This window comes from Cyclopterus lumpus, chromosome 8 (genome assembly GCF_009769545.1).
Source record: "Cyclopterus lumpus isolate fCycLum1 chromosome 8, fCycLum1.pri, whole genome shotgun sequence".
NCBI classification, from domain to species: Eukaryota; Metazoa; Chordata; class Actinopteri; order Perciformes; family Cyclopteridae; genus Cyclopterus; species Cyclopterus lumpus.
In genome coordinates this window covers 4665460-4689235 of record NC_046973.1, presented here as the reverse complement: position 1 = coordinate 4689235, position 23776 = coordinate 4665460, and the positions used below count along the sequence as shown (strand labels likewise).

At 38.6% G+C, this 23776-nt stretch overlaps 2 protein-coding genes across 2 annotated transcripts; both read right to left on the bottom strand.

The window, feature by feature from the left end:
• Positions 1-33: 33 nt before the first annotated feature.
• tmem184a (transmembrane protein 184a) lies at positions 34-16743 on the bottom strand. The gene is made up of 9 exons (XM_034538762.1): positions 16312-16743; positions 15907-16128; positions 12388-12553; positions 11388-11478; positions 9065-9140; positions 5490-5581; positions 3931-4100; positions 3644-3841; positions 34-1673 (listed from the first exon to the last, which is right to left on the bottom strand). Exons 2-9 carry the CDS (start codon positions 16126-16128, stop codon positions 1444-1446), a joined length of 1245 nt encoding a protein of 414 aa, XP_034394653.1. The 5' UTR covers positions 16312-16743; the 3' UTR covers positions 34-1443.
• Positions 16744-17332: 589 nt separating this feature from the next.
• psmg3 (proteasome (prosome, macropain) assembly chaperone 3) lies at positions 17333-20708 on the bottom strand. Its single transcript, XM_034539226.1, has 3 exons — positions 20580-20708; positions 19159-19387; positions 17333-18096 (listed from the first exon to the last, which is right to left on the bottom strand). Exons 2-3 carry the CDS (start codon positions 19375-19377, stop codon positions 17944-17946), a joined length of 372 nt encoding a protein of 123 aa, XP_034395117.1. The 5' UTR covers positions 19378-19387; positions 20580-20708; the 3' UTR covers positions 17333-17943.
• Positions 20709-23776: the final 3068 nt, after the last annotated feature.

The window sequence follows — 23776 nt, the reverse complement described above, 5'->3', positions numbered from 1 at the left end:
AGTTGGTAAATTATTCCTAAAAACGAGTCTTTGGGGTTTTTTGTACATTCAAATAAAGCTTTTTATCTCATTTAGAAGTACAGATTCACAAGTTCAAGTTACAAACAAAAATAGGACTAAGACACAAAAGTAAATGATACGTTTGTACCCAACTCAATTGATTTCTGCTTTCCCAGAAAGACAGCTATAATTGGCACAAGAAGGTATGAAAATGCAAACAACCTATGACTTTATAAACAAAAAGTTGTTTCCAATAATGTACTAGGAAAGCTTTACGCCTCATATGAACACAGATAGCATTTCTAAAGAAAATATAAGCAGGAGAAGAAACCACAAAGTCTCTCAACCCACACACACACATTTGTTGAGCTACTTTTCCTCCACACAGAATATTTGGTTTCGTCTGAATACGCACGCCCAAACAAAACAAAAAAACACATTAATAACATTCAAATTGTCAAAATTTAAAATCCAAAACCGAGTTATCTTTTTTTTTAATAAACAGAACATACGATTTACCACAATTTACCCCAATCAAATGCGGTGTATGTTTCATAATCCCTGGAACATGGAATTATAACACGAATAGTGATGTGAACACATCAAACAGGTTCTGCCGAACACTCTTACAATAGTGTGGAAGCTACAAGACACTAATTGAGCGGCTGTCTGGTTGCACTGAATTAAACTCTTTAGCATGCTGGGAAAATTAATGAGAAGACTAGAACTCCCACTTTGGAGGAGACAGGTTTATCCAATTTGTCCACGCTACGGTAAATACAAAAGGATTGCGAAGTGGTACAGTCTGCAGTTTGAAGAGCCTGCTCCAAAACAAATGCGTCTCTGAAACAAATCGTTCCATTTGTCAGGAAACCATGCCGAGGAAAGCTCAGCACATACTTCAAACAAGGAGATGCGAGAGACGGTCCATAAAGTGTCATCCCCAGCCATCGCTGGCTTCCCCGCTTCCCTCCTGGAGTCACATATTCATAATGTCCTCTTTGAAACTTGACATGAATCAGAGGGAACGCACTTCAGACGGCCAGAGAACGAGCACCGACACAGAGAAGGAAACCTTATCAGGATGAGGGGACACTGCTGGACATGCAGCAGCAGCTTGATTTAAAAGAAATTGCACAGCTCCAGATGTCTCCGATACCGTGAAGGTGACATGTCATCTTCCTGAGATTATTACTAAAGAGATGAAGACAGGTGAGTTCTCTGGTCATTGACCTATCCATTTTGAAAACTACTATTAATTTCTTCCTCCTCTTGCTGCTTAATTTATTCATTCAAACAGGACAGAAGCAAGCAGTCCATCTTAAATACCAGGAAAATGGAAATTAAACACCTGGATTCAATCCAGCTCTGTGCAATACAGCTGTTTCCCCAGGGGGTCAGAGATATGGGTGGCAAGGACCCAAACATCTGGATCTTGCAGGGCTATAACTCATCATCAGAGGTGATCAGCATGAATTTGTCAGACTTGCGGGAGCTCTTGTGGCCCGCGGCCACTTTTCCGTTGGTGCTGGGCTGGACCACCTCCTGTGTGGACTGCTGGGTGTACTGCTGGTAGGCCGGGGAGAAGTTGTGGATTGCATCTTGCACCATGTCTCCTGGGTTTATGGTTTCCTTCAGACCGCTGGAGATGCTGTGCATAGGAGGGTGGTTGTCTGTGGGAATAAAAGGAGGTTATGAGATGATTGATAAGATAAATCATGCATGTGACTGCGATGTCACAGCTTTAAAAGAAAGACTAGCTAGACAGTTACTTCCTGGAGTAGACCTTGTATAAAACTCAGAATTTCGGTTTCGAACAAATTAAAGAAATACAATATAACGCGTTAATTGGATAGTTTTACAAGTGCTGATTTAGAGTTGTAGATTAAAAAAAACAATAAAAAAACAAGATAAGTCCTAAAAAAATTATAATACAGCAAATTAATATTCCAGAATCAAGAACAAATGTTTATGCATGTTTTCCTCCATAAATGACTTAACTAATTAATGGCTTGTCAAATTAATTTTGTCTATCAATTATCTTTTTTATTCAACTGGTACTATAAAACCAACCTTTGTGCAACATTATGGCTGTAATATTTGATGGTAAAAAAAGAAATGAAGCATGATGTCTTTCTTTCGTCATGACGTCTGCCGTTCATAAATTGACCGAACACAATTCAGCCACAGGCAACGCCCTCACGGATGTACCCTTAGCCCCCAGGTTGAATTTTGCCCAGAACTAAAAGGGTGTTCACTGCAAAATAAATAAATAAAAGAGTGGGCCAACATCCACAGTGGCAGTGCAGTCTATGGGCTTATGGAGGTGGCAAAGAGAAGGGCAAGGTGGGGTGGGTGGATGGGTGTCCAGGGCAGTTAGGCACGGTCTGCTGAGTCGCTCCGTACTGCCGGCTCTCAAAGGGCTGAAGCAGAGGAAGGGTAAACCAGAGGTCTGGCAATATCTGCAGTCATACACATCAACACCTGAAGGTGGGTGTGCACCGGCTCAGTGTTAATGGTGTCAAAAGGTGCAGTTGCAGTGGGGGACTATATGGCTGAAGCAAGACAACATAAAGCTGTCAAACACTTCTGAGAACCATTATTATTATTATTATACTTTAACCAATAATTCTGTCCGTTTACCTCCCTAAATGTTCATCTTGATGAAAAAGAAAAAAGTGATATCAAGTAGATACAGAAACAGTTTTCCTGATCACCTCCAGTACTGCTGCTTGTTAAGCAGCGCAAGGGAACGCAGGGTTTAATATAGCGGGGAAAAATGATTGATATCACTGCGGAAGGCTTTTCCCATGGCGTCCATTTGTCTTTTACTTGCGAGCAGCACTGATGTCAAGGGGTGCCGCTCCTGCCCTGTTCCATTACTGTACAGCGGCGTTTCAATCGCTTTTCATCTTCCTCTTCATCGTTTTACTGGCAACTGTCTTCTGAGTCATGAGTATCAACGGGCCTCGCACGGGAAGCACTGCAAGAACAAATGTCTTCAGATTTTTGCTTGTGTCCACATTTTGTTCGTACTCCCGATATATCACTTATATTTAAATCAACATTAAGATTCTGCATGGCTTTTGTACTCCTCTTCAATGCTTTTTTGAATCTCCTGTAACACCAGTACTGACACTTTCTTTTGGTGGCATCTCTCCAATTCTTGTAGTTTTAGTTTTAACGCCTGCATTTATATCATCTTTAGAGAGCGTTACCTATGTTAATAAAAAAACAAAAGCCACACGCCCCATAATTTATGATCAAATTGGACCATCATTCAGCACACCTGGGTAAAAAGCATATTTGGATGGTTAAGAATGTTTGACTTCCCTTACAGAAAATTAATATAAAAGAGAATATTGCTGCATGAGACCCTGCCAACCTGACCCAGACACTGATTATGACAGCACTGCATTTAATTCAAGTACAAATGTGGAGCCATGTGGACATTCAGGTGGAGCATCAGTTACAATAGAACGCTTGAACGTGAAATCTAACTTTAGAAGTCGGTTTGACTGAACTAACCGGCTGCCAAAGGCTCAGAGGAACGCAATTACTGTTGTTCACACTTTCAAGCCAGTGTCAGTTCCATATTCTGTGGGGGAGAAAAACAGAAGAGGTGACAGACTGCAGCGGTTACCTGGCACGTCGTTGTCCTTCGCCTGGTAGACGGTGCAGGTGAAGGCGTATCGGAGGGCAATGGCAGCAAAGAACATTTCGATGCAGATGATAAAGTTCTGCCAGCCCGCTGCCACGGTGCCGGCGCCGACCTCTTGTCCGTCGATGAAGAGCGCGTTGGGTATGACCTCGCAGCGTTCGAGGATGGCGAGGAGCATCCCTAAAAAAAAAAAAAAGAAGCAATTTTTTGATCAGAAATGTATCCTTTTATGTACGGATACAGAAAAAAAGCAAATGAGTGAAACTCACCTTGCCAGAACGATAAGAAGATGACAGATTTGATGGTGAGGAATTTCAGCACTGGTTCGAACGGCCTCAGCAGGTCACTGGTTGCGAAGAAGAAGAGGAAGAGAGCGTAGAGAGCCAGGCTGACTGAGAAGTTGTAGATGATGGAGATGTAGAGGTATCCTCCATTGATGCTGCACAGAAACAGAGCCGGGAAAGTCACGTCATTACAAATTTGGTCAATCTACAACCGTGAAACGTTTCCGTCTGTGATCATATGACGAGCCAGCGTACATCCATACATTTGACAACCACCATTTATTCATGTTTTCTTATCCATTTATTACTTTGGGCTGAATGAATAATACTGGCAGCTTAAATGACATTTTTCAAGCTGAAAGTATAGCCCTTTTATCCTCTTACTTGAAACATTTATTAAAGCCTGTTTGTCCTCGTTCTTTTTCCGGGATGCATTTGATAAACAGGCAGACTTGTCTATATTTCATTGTCAGACTGCCTTTCTACCCTCTTTGCATTCCAGAGAGCTTCTCTGTAGCCTCAGCTGTGACTACACTAATTACTCCTATCCATAGAGTGCATGGTTGGCTGAAAGCGTATAAGTAAACAATCAGTGAATAATCATGGTCTTGCTACAGGGCTTAAAGAAAAGACATGAAATAAGACAAGTTATTTATGCCTGCTAATTTTTGCTGTTGAAGTATATGGAGAAATAAGCAGGAATAATTTAATCGTGTCTATCTCTTAGCTCGACAGTAAGAGGGGAAATTATATCCAGCTGATTGGCGACGTCTGTCGCGAGCCCTTGTTGAACTCTGTGCTTCTTCAGAGTAGTTTAAAAATAAAAAAAAAACAAGTGTCACAGCTGAATCTTTAGAAAGAGACACTGAGCCGAAAGGCGCAGAAGAGCACCTGAAGAAATGTCAGGCAGTTTATGGGCTCCAGATTTTATAGCTTTTGATTACACGCTAAAAAAAGACAATTTTATTGATGCATTACCCTCTCTATATTCTTTTGGGACCCTTACAGTCTCATCTGGTACGACCGCAAATACACTAAAATTGGAGTTTGAGAGTCTGCAATTTGCCTCCGTCTTTGTATCACATTCAGAGGAAAGGCATGAAATTAAACAATACATCTTCCTTTATAATATTGTGCTTTACTGAGTGCAACATACAATAAGAATTAATTGTCTTCATTTCAAGACACTTACTACATCTGGGAAACACTTAAAGAAATATAGTTTCTTTAGTCCATATATAAAAGAAAACCTTGCATTACTTTTTGCAATACCAACAGCCAAAATGATGTGATTATGTGTGACAAAACCTGCTAGCAAAGTACCTGCAGACTCCCACAGGAAAGTTTGATCCCAGCACTGTGTCTGACATTAAACCCTTTTAATTCTAAACAGTCATTGTGCCAACTGTGGAAAGGGTGATCCAATTATCTCCATTTTGCAAATTATTTTCACGAGCACATAAACGGAACACAAGCCTGCTGGCAATGACATGGAATGTGTGAGATACATAAGAGAATGAAATGGAAAGAGAGGTGCTGCTCACTTAAAATCTCCATCGTGATATTTGCCAAAGGCCTGCAGGATGATGGTGATGACGGCCATGATTGGTTTGACAACGCAGAACTGGAGAGTCGCCTGGAGAACACATTACAATTCAGAAAGACACACCCAAAGGAGCAAGGACACCACGAAAGAGTAGGAAGAGGAAGGAAGAAGAAGAACGTCATAACCTGAAAAAAAAACCGCTCAATCCTGCTCATTAAAAGGTTATATCTTGTGGAAAATGTATTTATGGGCGTGTATATGTTGGACTGTTTCTTGGCCAAGAAAAAGTCTTATTTTTAAGCTTACATTTTACATTAGCAAATAAGATATAACCAGTTAAAAAAATAATAGTGGTTGGATGGATCTTCTTACGGTCAAGAAAAAGAATACCCACCTTACGTTATTCATTCATAAAGCTCTTTTGTTCCTCACATCTCTTCTCTCATTTGAATCTCGTCACTACAGCACCGATCCAGTAACCACTTAACCTTAGAGATCACTCATGTATGCACTAATGTTGGCAGAACTGGGTTTTAGTACTCAGCACCTTTTAAATGGAATTAACCGCAAACTGCCCTTAAACTCGGTCTTCCTCTGGGAGATTTTAAAGCTTTATTAACTGATGTTTCACATGATTCTTGTAACAGTTTTACATTATTATGTAGTTATGTTGTTTCCGTTTTTCTTATTGTGTTCTTGTGAATGATTCAGTAAATGTCCTTCTTGGAAAATAGATTTGAATCTGAGAGTGGCTGATTAAATAAAGATACAAAATTAAATTAAAATTAAAAAAAGATGACTGGTTGCAGCCTTTACTTTAAGGACATATGAGAGATGTTTCAATATCCTCATCTAATTACCAGCAAGTAAGCAAATAAGCATATTTCCAAATGTCAAACAAATATTTAAAAGACCTTAATTAAAAAGGTAATCATGAAACACATCCGTTATGAAAGTTGTCGTTCTAGAAAATAAACCATCCAATACTGACGTCTTCATGCTGACGTGGATAGGGAGGACGTTTTACGGGGGAATGTAGACCTGCATGCAATATAAGACCGGAGGACAGGTGTCCTCTTTGTTGTGTATTGAAGCCTGAACCAACCAATGTGACAGAGGTTGCTCAAAACTCCCACCCCCGTTGCTGCACTTGAAAGCAACAGACCAGGAGTGTTCGACTTGATCAGCCAGAGGGAGGCTCTCTTGAACGGCCAGTCCAAGTTATCGGTCATGGGCTTGAAGAAATGACATCAATAATCATTTAGATAACTGATTTGCTTTGAGAATATGCGGCGACACTAGAACAGGCATTGGGAAAGCAAAAACTGTCAGTACGAAAAGCTTCCTGACGTGCCTTAATATTCCAAACGCAAATCATATTCATAATACCAGTAGATTAAAAGCCAACCACCGTTTCTGCTTCAAATTAATTTAGTTAATAATTGCACACAGACTCTAGTAATATACTTAAATACTAAGCTTCATGTGAGTGTCAGTGTAAACTGCACAAAACAAAATGTAAGATAATATGTTCTTTAATTATATACAGAAACTACATACTTAATCTACATCTACATTTTAAACTGACGCATCCAAAGGTTTTGTGAATTTAGGATGACATGCACATCTGATATTCACCAGATTTGACTTATTTTGTGAGCAGCCCGCCGGCGTTTCCCATCACAATGCTAAATCATTTCTCAGAGATTTCACAGCTTAAAAAGGACCCGAAGCGTTTTCTTTGTGCTATGATCTTTTACCACATCAGAGTTCACTGCACTGGTGGCAACTATCGACAGAACTGCTTTTAAAATGTCTACGAGTCCCATTAAACAGCAATGTTGTAGGTTGGGTATTACAATACAGACAATCAAAGCTGATTCTTCAAAATTGATTGAACAGTTTAATTAACACATTTATGCGTCTGCCCACAAGGTCACCGTTTTTATTGTCATCCTCACGCTTGCATCTTTACTTCCCGCTATGAAACTCTGATAAAACCTCTGTCTGATGTCAATAAATTAGTTTCATTTTCTACATCAACTGCTTGTGTATTCTGGCTGCTGTTCTTCCCTTTAGACTACTAGTGAAATGGAAATAAGAGCGCCTTTAGCTTCTGTACTGTGTGTGTTTCACACTGAAACGGAACATTAGCACCTGATTGGACGGCTAAAAAGTGGGCGGACTTCAAATTAAGCGCAATATGGTATTTATAGGAGAAACAGCTAATTAGAGTTTGACATGAAAATATGAACAAATTGATCTTTTGCAAATATTTTCGGGGCACAATATTACCAGAAATGTGATCTATAAAGTTTGAAAAGGCATATTTTAACTTTAATTTAAGGAAAATAATTCAAAAACACCTTTACTGAATGATTCCATTTGGGTAGTGAAAGAATATCGTAATCGGGTGTTGTGCGGTTGTAAAGTCAGGTGTAGCACCAACGCAGTCACAAGGAACCTTCGTCTTTTGCACGCTCAACAGATTTGGCCCAGTTTTTAGGAAAATAAGACCCTAACGTGTCCTACAATATGATAAAAGACTAACTGAAAGGTAATCTAAGCAGCTTATCCATTTCTCAGAACCACAATTAGTTTAAGGTGATTTTCCATATCAGTGATTCATTTGTTAGCCCCTCATTTAAATCAAACACTGGAACTTCCAAGAAGTGCAAAGAATGTCTGTTTTTACTCTGACCCCACCACAATGGATCAAGGTCATTCAGAGTCCACTAGTTTTTAGTATTTGACTTTGATGATCGAAAGACGAACGCACTGGTGTTTTCTCCAATTGACAACACTGTTTTTTTTATTTTGCAGTTATAATAACAAATAATTAAGTCCGACAGCAGTTTATTACCACTTTGAATTCAGTTAGCCACTCACTTCCTGAGTTGACCTGCAAAATCTGAAGTGTTCAATATATTGATTTCAGAAATTTGCTGTTAATGAATGTTAATGAGGTTGACCCATTTTAAAAGCAAAACAAATCAGTGCTCAGCCCTTAAGCTTGAGGACAACACCGACACCCAGCAAACTCCAACAAAACGGGGCGATTGTGCGGCTCTTTAATTGTCCTCTAATAAAAGAAATATCCTCTAACCACGATTTATCTCAGATATGCCAGCAGAGAGAACTTGTCGCATTTCCCATTGAGAAACACGTCACGTAAGATCACAATTTCCCCATATATTTGGTTTTGAGAACATAACTCTGTTTTGTTTTTTGTTTTTTTAATCAGCTGGTGCAGCATCCCAAGCCACTGGGAGGGAGCTGCGCTGACAGCTCACATCATCTCTCTGTGTTTATTATCAAGCCTCTTTCACCTGGCCTCAGTTGTTTTTGATTCCTTTCTTCTTCTTTTTTTTAAACCAGTGGATGTTATCCTCTGAAAAGCACACATCCAATTATAAAAGCTGTCATGTCTAAGCAGTCTGGAGATCTGGGCAGAATGATAATTAACAATGCGATATCAAAGACCGTTTCACATTCTTATTTTCAGTGGACGTACATTTATTTCAGGGGTCAAAAGGAGCATCTCTAGTGCGGTGACAAGGGGATGAGGCTCACCTGTTTGCAGAATCTTAAGAAGCCGATGGAGTAGCTACTTCCGGCGAGGCAGCAGGTACCGTACATACAACTTGACCTGTGAAGGCGACAGGAAATGATGAGCCATCAAGTCTACACGGAAACATTTAGCATCAGATAACAGAAGCACGTTAAAGTATGTATTGAGTGACATGTCAAATAGAAACACAGGTACTTCGTAGCTACACCACACCATAAACACTTTCATCAATTAATCAAATAGAAATTGATTAATTGTTTTAGTAATTTTTGTATAGGAAACTATGGAAAACTATGATGACACTGTGTTAAGTTATTGACAAAACAAATATAGTTAACAGATCAATCTATAATGAAAATAATTGTTACAACTGCTTCATCCAGTTTTCTGTTAACTCAGTTCTACGCTACATTTTCGGACTGGAGCTGTATTCGACTGCAATGTATATATGATATGTTCCAAATATTAATGAATTAATGAAAAACATAAATATTGCGGCCATGTCACATGCCCATAGAACAATACATGTGCTAAAACAACCGCATCAACAACAGAACTGGTCCGACAATACCGAGGAAGTGGACGAGTTCCTGAAGAAGCTCTTTTACTCAGCATAAGTAATTCATACTATTCTTTTGTTAATTTTATTATTACTGTAAGTGACGTATTTATGAACACACAGGAGGCAGTTTAGAGGGTGGTGGCGGCAGAAGAAATAAACAAACTGGTGAGAAAGACTCTGCTGATGTCTGAGTCTGGAAGAAGAAGAAGAGGAGGAGGATGAGGTCTTAACTCAGACTCACTCTAAAACACACTCGCCAACCCGTGCCAATTTTTCCCCGGGACACTCCCGTTTTTGTTTTTTTTGCATGCTCGGTTCCTCGCCGCGTCACAATTCTCAGATTTTATGACAAACTATATATATATATATATATATATATATATATATATATATATATATATATATATATAAGCTCTACGACTCGAAGAGTCTACCGTTTTCGACTCGGACAACACAGCTCGCACCTCATCCTTCTTAGCGAATGATAGACAGAGAGTGAAATGGAGAGTAATGAGAAAAACTCCACCTGCTGCGTGGGCAGAACCGCCGTGACCGGAGGAGCGCTTGAACCTCTCGGTTGGTATGCAGCATAAACAGCAGCGTTTTAAGGCTGCTGTCTCAGGGGATTAAGCTCCGCCTCTCTGGCAGTGCCCAGCTGCAAGCCTGTGCATGATGCAGCCTCTGGAGGCTTCCGCTCAGGCCTTTAGGTTATGACAACGAGGGATCTGGCTTGGCGCGTATCCGTGACTTGGTTCTCGGCTGAGATGGACCACATAGCGGTGCCAGAGTTCATTAAAATAAACATATATTTAATATTAAAATTTGAAAACAGAATATCTATCCGACAAACAAATAATTGAATAGCCTAATGTCGACACGTCTAATTATGTTAATCGTGTTCATAATTGTAGATTACTGATGAACGCCCTCATCACCTCATGCAAACGAGAGCATGGTTATTCAGTCAAATTGAATTTGAGAAACAAATGGGGATTTGGGAGCGAAAGTGTTTCAACGCTCCGTGTTAATTCCCACAGAAGCCGTGTACATACGAGGTGTATTATTGAGGAATATCCCACTTAATCAAGTTTATTAATGGGAACATGACATATTAAACTGTAGCTTATGTTGATGTAGAATATTTATCAGAAAAAGAGAAGGCTTAACGTGCAGCTGAAAATGCAGAGACCATGTTTCTAACATGCGAACAACTAAACTGTGAGCGTGTGTGATCTCATTAATCTGCCATGCTGCCGATTAATACATGCTCGACCTGCACTTTAACACGCTACAGTACTGGCCACAACATATGGAAATCCTAAAGGGCGTGTAACAGCAAGGCAGTGCAGTGATTATGTGTCCCCAGTGGACGGTGCGGAGCGATGCCACCATCTATCAGGGCTCAACATTAGCGTCGCCGCCGTCTTAAGAACATGCAAAAGAGCTGCAGCGCTCCGAGTCAGCCACAGAACACACACCGTCTGAGGCTAGTCACGAGCTCCGAGATAAAAGGATAAGATTCGCAGATTAAGAAAGTACTTGTTTATTGCTCTTTCACGGTGTCGTTCACACCAAATGCTAATTCAAGGGCGGAGAGACGCACCTTGCACCTTTTGTGATAGTAAACATGAAGAGAAAACCATATCGGAATTTGTCCAAATTGAGCTAAAAAGGAAGGTTTTAAAATATATTTGTATTAATCTTTAAGCCGGTACCAAACCACACCGGTGTGTACATGTATGAATTGAAAGGAGAGCGCTCACTGTATGGTCTTCCCTCGGATCTCCGACATGATTCCACTCTCTCCTCCCAGATACTCAAAGGACAGGCTCAGGAAATTGTAAATGACAAATGCTGCAACAGAAAGAGAAGAGTTACTTCATTTTATCATACGTCCACATGGGTTTACTTCATAAAACCCATGAACAACGGCATGGTTTTTATCATACGTCCACATGGGTTTACTTCATAAAACCCATGAACAACGGCATGGTTTTTATCATACGTCCACATGGGTTTACTTCATAAAACCCATGAACCATGGCATGGTTTTTAATCATACGTCCACATGATAAAAAATAATTAGTCCTACTTTTTGGAACAATAAATGTTTCAGTCCTTACATTAAGAAGCTTCCAAGGGTTCTGTGTCTTGGAAATTCCTTCCTAATCCTTTGTTGCTATTTAAAGAGGGATTAAATGAAGCTAATGCCGATGGTGTCCAGTCAAGAGGAGGTTCATTATGTTTTAGCGACAGCCGCTTTTGGTGTTCCAGTCGTAATGCCTTCTGATGCGCTGCACTTATCAATCAGCCACAAAATTGGCCTGCAAACTGTAAACTAATCTCCTGAATAATGTATTTCCTACTTTCTCAAATTACTTGTAATGCATTTTGCATAATGATTGAAGTACATTGGTCTTAAAACATACGGAACAAATAAACAATGACAGTTGCGATGTGCAAAGGCAACTGAACAATGTACAGAACAGCGTTTATATAATATTTGAATATTGAAAATCATTGCAGAATTACAAATACCTTAAGAAAAGGTACATTGTATTTTTTTTTTTTCCTTCTTATTTGCAAGCGCAAAAACTAGGGCACAAAAAAGGATGTTCCTAACTCCTCCCAGAAACGCAACACCTCAAATCATGACGTCTATCTACATGAGAACAACGACTTGGGAGTAAAACCAGTTTGGTCAGTTCCTTGTCATGTAAAAAATACAAATAGTGTCAGGGAGGGAGTGCGTGTGAGCCGAACCTTCGTAGCAGTCTCGAACAGAATCAAAGTAGACGTAATACTGGTCGTTGCTGATGAAGAGCAGGCTGAGCCAAGAATCAAAGGCGTAAACTGGCACAATAAACAGGATGCGGATGATGTAGCGCTGCTCATTGGGGACAGTGTAGGACCGAAGGTGCGTATAGATCTGAAAATACAGAGACAAAGAATATGGAAAACATTAGTAGACACGAATAATGCTAATTCCCTGATAGGATTAAACAACTAGGAAACTGAATTTCTGATCATGATGTATAAAATTTAAAAAAATTAAAAATTACATCCTATAGCAACAATGCAAATGCAACATAAACCGCATGGCTGTGAACGTGATTGTATCCACAGCTTATGAAAAACAAATCAAAAAGGCTCTTTAACTCAATGACATTATTCATAGCTACATTTGATCTTGTACCGACTGCTCCGTGCGATCCGTCACTATGAAACACGACGGCAGAGTTGAATAAAATATTTTTAAAAAGAGATCACTCAACCCAAAAACATTCCAGTTTCATACCTATTGCAGGTCGGCTAATCTCACCAATGTGAACTAATCAAAAACAAAGCTGTTGCAACAGCTGAAGGGAAACGGCCAAAACCTGACAACACCTCTGATCCAACGACAATATGGAATAGAAATACTTCAATACAGTGAATCCAATTTGTGCTTGCATAACTAAATTCATATCTGACTAATGCTCATAGGAACTCTTCCACCAGACAATTAGCATATTTAATAGGAAAACCTATCAAATAGTTTCATCAATGTCCCTCCACAGATTTAAATGTAGCGCTTATTACAGACCAAAACGTATTAGGGAATATTATTGTGATGCCACGGACGTTGCAATCATTTTCGAGTAATGACTGATGACTCATAAAGAGGCCATGTAAAAAAATTAACAACATTAGTTAACTTAAGAAAGTCAACAAATTGATGAAACAATGATTCAATTAATGGTTTAGTATATTAACTATTGTAATAATAGATTGATCATACAAGTTATTTTCCGATTTCCTGTTTTTACTTTCTCTCATACATACATATATATATATATATATATATATATATATATATATATATATATATATATATATATATATATATATATATATATATATATATATATATATATATATATATATATATATATATATATATATATATATATATATATATACATATACATATACATACATACATATATTAGATTTGAAATATTTTAATATTTAATTAAAACTATACCGTACAAATAATTCAAGTAAACAATAAGCAACTACTACAGAACAAATATATATATATATATATATATATATATATATATATATATATATATATATATATATATATATACACACACACATGTACATATTTTGTCGTGAAGGCTGCATGACTGATTCGTAATCCGTCCCAGATAGAGGCAACGTGATGACGACACACGTGGCGCTGCAGACACGTGACCCGTTTACCTGCGCGCACAACCTGTTGATCTGCTGCGCCTCCGACTCGGCGCTCAAGGATATGTACTTGTGTATATATATTTGTTCTGTAAACAAATATATATATATATATATATATATATATATATATATATATATATATATATATATATATATATATATATATAAACAAATATATATATTTATTGAATATTTTTATTATACGTTTGCAAAACAAGAAATATGAAGACATCTGCTCGGGCTTCAATGCAAATTGCTTATTCCGGTGGGTGTGAACATTTTTATTTCTAAAATCCTTCATTCGTAAAAGAAAACTAAACAACATCCAGTCTCACTCTGCAAGACGCATTCAGCTTGATTAAATGCCCATTAGAGGCTGCACATTAAAGCCTGATTACTGTGAGGACGGGGGGGTGATGCATTTGGCCATCTCTACGTGTGAAGTGAAACAGACTAATGTCCTCAATTTACCTGAAAAGACAGAAAAGCCAACTACATCCTTCCTGACTCCACACAGCTGACCTGACAGTAATGCATAGTCGTCTGCTGAATAATGGCTTCAAGTCCAGCTCAGATGTATTTCTGTATGTATCAACTGCCAGTAGACAGAGGAACCACCATTTTTTAACACATATATCTTAAACAATGATTGTACATATTATATCTAAATGTGAGGACATGACGTAGCCATACAGCCCACCATAAGAGTAGTCTGTTGCTCTTAATCCCAAATGCTTCAAGTTTCCAAGGAACCAATAAGCCCACCAAGACAAATGAGCCGCACTCCAGCCCTGTAAAGCATTGGCGACTTTACAGCAAAGAGGATGTAAGGTCATCGTCTTTCTTTGTTTAGTATTCAGAATGTGAGTTTAGAAGTCTATAGCAATCCTCTAGAGCCAAGTCAGATGAAACACCACCAGCATTGCAACAGTAGCTCTGCAGATCATTTTATTCTCCCCGTGTCCGAAGAGATGCCTGTAAGCGAACCTGCTTCATTCTCCCTGCGGTTCACTCGCTATTTATTTGTTCAATTAAAATGTTTTTGTAGCAAGCGTTTGGCCATATATTAAAAACGATAGAAACCAATTTGCTGGATATTGAGTCACGAATCCCTAAACACAGATTGTTTTCAATACTCACAGGAAGCAACATGTTTATGCTTTGTAGAAAAAAGGTGCCAAAAGAACAACAACTCTTTTATTAATCACACTAAAATACAGACAGTCATGACTGTATAGTGTCGATAATAAATACGATCCAGGCATATGACTTGGATTGATTCACTTTTAATTCCAGGGTTATACAATCATCGACTAAAACTGCGAACTATAACATCTGTACGCCATTAAAACCACAGTGAATAGGCCAAGACCCTCATCCTTTATACCGCTGTAAATGTTATCTCAATATCAACTGATTGCCCTGCTGATAATACAGTGCACCCTATTGCTCTATACCAATGATAAAACCATAATGATAAGTTATCATCTGCGCAGTGGGTAACTCACCCACACAAGTGTCATTTATTCTTCCTGATTCTCTCTCTCTCTCCTCTCTCCTCCCCCCCCCCCCCCCCCCTCAACATACAGAGAGCTCGCTGTGGATGTATTGCCCTTTAATCAGCTAAAGGATTTTCGGCCATTTTAATCTCGTAGTCAACTATAAACCAAGCAAAACATTCCCACAATGTAGCGAGGCAGTGCAAGCACACAGTAGAGAGAGCAATACCTGCCTGGAATACTTTAGGACAAGCTGAGACACAATGCAAGGGTGAGTATGAAAATAAGCGGTGTGAGCTGAGACACTGAACTCACAACACTGTGCTGTAAGGTAATAATCCTTTGTGGATATAAGAATTTGGCAAGGGAGGTGCAATGTGTCATGACGCAACCACCTGTGATTACATTTACACCACTGAGAGTGCAATGCTTTGAAGCTGTAGGGTATTTAAATCACTCATGTTATGCGGTGCACAGATTTTCCTCCCAAGATTTAGAAATATTCTTGTCGATGACTTTGGTGAAACGGAAACAAACTCACCTGGTGGCATGTCATGAGCAAGGCGGACCAGACAAATATCCCTGAGAGGGCCTGAGCCGCCAGCGTGTTTAAAAACATGTGGTCTTCTATGAGGGACCCGTTGCTTGTTCGAATGATGGTCATATTGGAGAAGTCCGACGGGTCTGGGATGATCGGTGCATCCAGGTGAACAATGGAGTTATTATCGGCTGATGAATCCATGAGGCCCAAAGAAATGTTCATCTGAAACACACACACACACACACGTAATGACGTCATACCACCTGCTGTGAACTTGTTATACCAAACACACATTCATTAATTAATTAAGTCAAATAAACTACTGTAGGTGGAGGTGAATGAATGAAATACTGTAGTTTAAATCCTCATTGTCTCGATAGGTTTTATTATTAACAAACAGCTCACCTTGTCTCGGAGAGGGTGGAAGCAGCTTTATCCCGTTCAGATGGCAGGCTACAGTCCAAAACGCAATTAGAGGATTAACATGGGGAATAAACTCGCCTTCCAGAATAGACAACCGACCTAATTCACTGCCATGTACAGACGCCCCGCCGACATTATTATCTACGACGGGTTCAACCAGCCTGGACTTCCTTGTTTGAAACAGGTGCCTGGCCGAGATCGAAGTCCACAAACTCGGCGAATAAAAGACTCACACTTCGAACAACAAACAACGTGACAGTTGCGTGGTAGCTCGAAGCGTTTCCTCTGAGAAACCCGTGGAAAAGACCCGACTTTCCAAGTAAACGACGAGCTTAAACAATGTTTCCTTGAGCGCGGAGTCGGAGGCGCAGCAGATCAACAGGTTGTGCGCGCAGGTAAACGGGTCACGTGTCTGCAGCTCCACGTGTGTCGTCATCACGTTGCCTCTATCTGGGACGGATTACGAATCAGTCATGCAGCCTTCACGACAAAATATGTACTTGTGTATATATATTTGTTCTGTAGTAGTTGCTTATTGTTTACTTGAATTATTTGTACGGTATAGTTTTAATTAAATATTAAAATATTTCATATCTAATCTTTTTTTATTACCATTTACCTACATATACGGGCAATTGTAAATAAATACAATCAACCACCAACTCGGAAATAGGAAATCAAGCATAAAGTTGAATAAAGACCTCTCCAACACAATCAAACATGGAATATACAATTGATAATGTGTATGTGTATGCAGGTTATACTGTATATCCATGTTTTAGTAGTTTGACAAGGCCCTTATCGCAACCCATATATCATAATCAATCTCACACATACGATTCCAAATGACTCTCACATATTACAAATCCTTTCGTGCATTACATTTTACACATTTCTAATGATGCTAAATCAATCGTCATCTCAGCCGATGGGTCTTCTTCAGTCATCTTTGCTCGTTGCTTTTATGCACAATCTGCAAAAAAATCAATGCAACGACAGAAAATTATTCCAAATGAATGTTTAATTGCATTGCACCCAGTGTTTCACATATGTGATTGATAAATAAAGCAGATTACAAAGATTAGACAGGGTCCAATTTTCCAGTTTGATGGGAATATTTGTGATGCTTAAAATATTTGACCAGTGCAAAGCCTAAAATATCCTTCAGAAAAAAGACACGTTTTAAAAGTGGTCTATCTAGCTTTATTTCTAAATTCTCTTAAGTAAACAATTTTGATTATTTGCATTCTAAAATACACATTTCATACAGTGATGAAACAGAATTTTCACATTTTACAAACTATAACTTAGTCAATGGACATTGATTCTTCTGTTTTCTGAGAGCGCAGTGACTTGCAGAAAATCCCTCTTTACAAGCAGATAAACCAGATATATGTTCAAGAAAACTTTACTGCCTCAACAAATCAAAAATATAAGGCCCAATAAAATTGGATTCATACATTTCAGTTTTGCAGCAACAGTTTTTTTCCCCATCTTCAAATCACAGACTGGCATTTAGTAAACAGTAAAGTCTTTAAACATGAGACATCGGGGGCATCCAGAAGGCCTGTATTTCAGCCAGCTTTCAGGCTTTGTGTCCATTATGTTGACTCCCTACCAGACTTTACAACTGTTGATGATCTCTTTCATTTGTGTTATTGCATCGATGGAGGAATCCTTGAGAGACAGACCCAGTAAGACCGGCCTGTTGCCAGCTTCTTGAGACACAGAGGTTGCCAGGTTTTTGGCACACACATGCGTCAGTGGCTGAACAAGGAAACAGAAATCAGGTGTTAGATTATTACACAGATAAATGCTTTGATGGAACATGTTTATGTCAGAATAAAATTAACTGATTAACATGAATAACTTCTCCAGTCTTTGTACGTGCAAAGATTGGAGAATTTCCACTGATAAAACGAGGAAATTACACCTGTAGCACTTTAATGGCACAGACACCTTATGCATTTCCTCTATCTGATATCATGTGAATCAGTAATTTCTTTCTCTATTCAACATGTCTTCAAACACTGAGATTGTATAGATATCAGCTCACATTCAAAATCATATCCACTGTGCCAAGTTTGAAATGAAAAAATAAAATAAAAACTTTTCCAATTACATTATGTGCTGCCATCGCCTATGTGGTAAATAGTTATAGCTCGCCTTTACTGTCATGCAGCATTATTGATTGGGCTATATTCCACACGCCATGTGAAAAGTAATTTCTTTCTGTAAAGTTCTCCCAAAGTAAGAAGTGTTGGCACGTCTCTCAATATGACTTACAATACAATTATATTTTAACGAAACCCCTGATGTAGTTGTCGCAGGTTTTCTGGCTGCTGTGAAATCCAGTAAACCTTCCAATAACAGAGATGAGGGCTCGGCTGTTGACTTAAAGCTTCATTAAATTGCATAACATTAAGTCATGGTCATTCTTACAGTCTGTGTGACTGGGCTTCAATACTGTGCTTCCCTCACAGAAAACAGTATATACAGTTTATATTGTCCTTAAAGAATCCTGCACTGTCAACTCCACAAGCAAACACAACTATACTCCATTTATCTATTGATAATCCATGTCTAGCACTGAATGACAGTTAAAGACGACATGCTAATGCGAAGCTGAAATAGGTTGCCTTGTGCAAACTTTAACAGACCACTGAACTCCTCCTTTCCGTCCACCACAGCAATTCAGAACTAATCTTATCTGCCCTTTCACAGCATGAAATGAGTCACCCTGTGTTGCAACAAGTCTGTCTGATGTCCTGTGAACAAGTCTAGAACACACCGATACAATATTTATCAGAATAATTTCATCCAGCATACCTCGTCTTTGCCCAGCAGTACTTTGGTGGAGAGTGTTGGGGTGCTGATATCATTAGATCTGGAGTCAGGTGTGACAGATATCAATGTCCCCATTTTCCCGTACTGAGTGAGAACTATGAATATGTAATTGCTGAACTCTGTACAGACGACCTGTGTTGAAATCCCATTTACTTCTTTCTCCGTCTGTTTTGTTCTGACGACAGGCTCAGCAGACGACATTTTGTCGATCCTGGACAAGAAAAAGAAACAGGAAATGGTACATGAGTATTTCCCCTACTGATTATTCTGCCAATCATTTTCTCCTTTCATAACTTATCTGATTATGAATGTTAGCGATAATGTCAGAATAGTGAAAAATGGCCATCACAATTTCCTAACTACAACATTTACAACTTGGTATTTTTGCTTGTTGCCAAATAATGTACTGTCAAAATCGACACATCTTTTCAGTACTAGATTAACAACCCACACATTTGTTTTCTGTGGAACTAATGACATTCATTAGTTATTCAGGATCAACTAAGTTCATGATGCCACTGACGATGACAATTGTGTTATATGATGGCAGACATGTTTATCATTCATACACCATGTCTTATCACTATGTACTTTACGCCTCCGTATTTTGTATTAATCTATTACTATTTTTTTTATTACTATTTTTGTATGGATGTAAATATTGTTGATGTTATTGATTATGTGCTTTTGCACAATGTGGGAATGTGAGTCTGACACCAATTGTTTGCTGGTCCACTTGTGTGAAGGACGTCTCATCCTTCAACTAACTGTACACCTACATATTTTTATGCATTGTTATATGCATTGCAGCAAAACCTCCGGGAACAAAGAAAAGTTGTACAACGACTTAAAGTTAACTCTACACATACCGCTACTGCATGACTGCAAAAGTAATATATATATATATATATATATATATATATATATATATATATATGTTTCTAACATTTAAGGGTTCTGTGTTACATCATTCATTTAAGGCTATTACTGTAATGTATTGTATAATAAAAAATTTTACATATTTGCAAAATACGTGGCAATAATCTTCAAAGATGAGGTACGATTCAAATAAATGATAATAGGGGCTACACTCATATTGCACATTGTGAGCCGCTAATTACTAGCTAAGTACATACGTATTTAAGAGTGTTGTCCTCACTAACATCTACATATCATCACTTGCAGATACTATACTATTACTTTACAGCGGAGTAACGTTAACTAACGTGAAAGAAAAGCTCCGCAGAGGTGACGCTCATCTTTGAGGGAGCACTGACGCGCAGAGGCTACCGTTAGCCAAACAGCTAACGTCACTGTTAGCTCCGGTTGTAATCTTCGGAGTTGACGTAGCAACGAACACATTTTTCAGCGTATGCGTGAAAACAAAAAACACAAATCCTCACTCTGTCGCTTCGTCTGTGAAAAGTGAGAAGCTGGTTGTGCACTGAAACTCTTCACTTTCAGCAACTTCAGTAGCGCTCTGTCGTTTCACCCAAAACAAACGTGCGCCGTCGGGTTGAGCGTCAGCTATTTATGCGTGATGACGTAGAGGAAGTCACGTCGGACTTCCGGGATAGTTTCTGTTCAATTTCAAACATATTAGAGGAATTATGAGGTCCCTCGTCTGTAAAACTGAAACGGAATGTGGGTTTTTATGTGTGGGGCATGATTGTTCAGATTATTAGTATCCAACAACTACAGTTTACGAGGCCTTTCAGTTTAAGACTGTTGAATATGAAATCTGACCTGTTCTGAATTTGATTAATTTTACAGATTTCGCAAATATTTTGCAATTATTTCTCGATTAAATTAAAGCCTTTTCTGATCCTACTAATAGCACTTTATGTAAGAACATCCACGTTTATATTTAATTTAATAAAAACGAATGAAAAAATAAGAATATGGAAGTCTGCACACTTCAAATACATGATCATAAGAACAACTGTTGTTCCCATAAATGTTCAAGCCACAAGGAACCTGCAGCCGAGAGAACAAAAGATATCATAGGCTTAAAAATAAGTGTATGTTTTTATCATTGGCATTATCCTCATAATGAACCTTCCTTACAGGTTCACCACAACTACAGTAAAAAAATAAATACATTTGTGTTTCTCTTTACTTTTCTCACAAAGTATATTCACCGTTCCAGCATTGTTAAATGCACAATTATACTTAAAGGAATACTTTACAAATGTATGACTATTGTGCAGGCTCATAACTAGTCTGTGTGAGTCCGGACAAGTACAAAATATAATTTAAGTAGGAAGGTTTTAGCGAGGATGCATGCGACTGTTGTTCTATGCAGCCCCCATTTAGTTTAACTCATCAAGACTTTTCTTCCTTTTTCGATTCTCCGTTCAACGTGGAGACATAAGCAAAGCAAACTTTTCTTCAAGGATTTAAAGTAATACAGAGCCAATCATTGATCTACAAATGGGTGAAGTATTCCTTTAATCTGCATCGTGATTTTCCTAGAAATGACTGCAGTGACGTGAGGATGATTCAACTGAACTTTAATTGAGGATTATCAAGAGTGAATGTCTTTAAGTTTAAAATTAAGCCGATCCTCTGCCCTGCTACATTTCAATCAATATTAAGTATTAGAAACAAATCGTCCAAAGCAAGAAACCACAGAGGCAAGATGTTTTCTAATTAACTGTCAATGGAGCTTTAATTTTAGGAGCAGATAAAGTCTTGCTTTTCATTTTATTTCATTTTCATTTTGAAGCATTTCTCTTTATGAAATAGTGGCATTAGGTAGAGAGGAAAGGAGAAAGTTTTTTGATTGCTCGAATCGGGTGGTTAATACTTTTATGGTACAAATTAAATGTATAGGCAGGCCATTAATTGTTTTAATTTCTAACCATATCCGTTGAGAAAACCAACTGAATAAGTATTTGCAGGTCAGCAGTTGTATTTTAACTGCATTCAAATGCTTTCCAGGCTCTGCGAGGTAATTTAGTAGGACCTTTACACTCTGGCTACATTTGCCAACTACAGGAGTCACATTTGCATTCACAGCTACAGGAGAGGCGAGCGGTGCAGGAATTTTCACTGTTAGAAAAAGTGCTTGCATGACCTTTTTTTTCAGGTGGAAGTGAAGCTCCACTGAAGTCTGCAAGTGCTGCATCAGGCTGACTGATCCAAAAGGAGCCATCCCCATGAACATGACACACTCACAATGTCAAATAGAGCTGGCTCAGCAGAATTGTTATGCACTCTGAGTAGGCAGCAGTAGGTATGAAATTGGTTGGACCGCTCCCTATACTCCCTGGCTGACCAGCTGTGTCCTTGACTGATCCTTTTGATCCAAACAAAATTGCAATGCAAAGATCAATATGAAACATTTTAGCATTAGTTGTGTAAAGTACTGTCACAGAATCTGTCATGGCATGCTCATGTGAACTAGTGATGCACAGAAATGTTTTTGAAAGGCCACAGTGAGGTAATGAAGATATTTAATAAATTATGACATTAATAAAACATTTTGGAATGAATATGCATTACTTGCGATGAATATGGATAGCTATGCCAAAGGGCAAGTTACTAATTGTTGAGAGTAGAAAACTAATACAAATCATAAACTGTACATAAGAAGTAAACATAGTCACGGTGACATCACCATGTGGTCTGTGGACTGCTGTTTTGAAGGCTCAGGTTTGGCATGTTGGCTGTCGCCATCTTGTTTTTGTGCAACCAGAAGTGACCTGAGAGGGTGTTGCTAGCACAACAACTGAACACACACTGTGAAAGGGTTGAAGTTGTAAGACAAAAACATGGACAACTCCCAGACAACGTCGCAGTAATGACCTGTCAATCACAATGTAGCCCTGTCCTAAGGCATACGCTGGTTTATGGTCTATTTTACTCTAAATGGAGCATTATTTACTAAATTAACATTTGAAGAAGACTTAAAACTAGAGATCGAGACCATAAACTCATGTTGCCGCCTCCTACAAACAGACAAACAGCAACATGTTCCCCATGACACTTTTCATACATCATCATTTAAAACACTCCAACAGTCTTATAAACTACATGACATATTCAGAAATTGTGTGTCATATATATTTATTTATTTTTCACATTCTCCACAGCATTGCTTTTGGTTAAACATTTCCAAATTCACAAATGTCATTTGCTTATCAGGAACTTATAGAACATGTTCATAGCAGGTTTATCCAGTGGGTCAAGAGAAGATTTTTATGATGGGAAAATGTGTAATACGTTTCTCATTAATCATTCCATGTACTATTTCTTTGTAAATGACAGAGGATTTGTTTTGCATAATGAATAATAGACTCACATTAATGTGGCTGTTTCAGGGTATCGAGGGTCCTTGAGCTGTTTCCAGGGGGACAAAAGTAGTCTAATCCATTTTAATTTGATTCATATGAAGATATACAGGCCATGAATTAATAGTGAATGAATTTCAAAACAAAAGCTTAGTATTCTTCCTTTTTTCCACTCCTCTGCTTGCTACCTCAAACTTTTCCAACTCATCTGACATGTTAAAATTAGCAGCCTTGAAGCTACAGTGAATGCATTGGAGGGCCTTGAAATCAGAACCTTTGCATTACACATCACAGAAGGGCCGGAG

Excerpts from the sequence above, each read along its gene's own strand:
- tmem184a (XM_034538762.1), bottom strand. The coding sequence starts at position 16,128 with ATGAACATTTCTTTGGGCCTCATGGATTCATCAGCCGATAATAACTCC. Across the intron at positions 11,479-12,387 it reads TGTTCGAGACTGCTACGAAG|CATTTGTCATTTACAATTTC; the intron begins GTTCGGCTCACA and ends TTTCTGTTGCAG. Across the intron at positions 9,141-11,387 it reads ATCCGAGGGAAGACCATACA|GTCAAGTTGTATGTACGGTA; the intron begins GTGAGCGCTCTC and ends TCGCCTTCACAG.
- psmg3 (XM_034539226.1), bottom strand. The coding sequence starts at position 19,377 with ATGTCGTCTGCTGAGCCTGTCGTCAGAACAAAACAGACGGAGAAAGAA. Across the intron at positions 18,097-19,158 it reads TACTGCTGGGCAAAGACGAG|CCACTGACGCATGTGTGTGC; the intron begins GTATGCTGGATG and ends TTCCTTGTTCAG.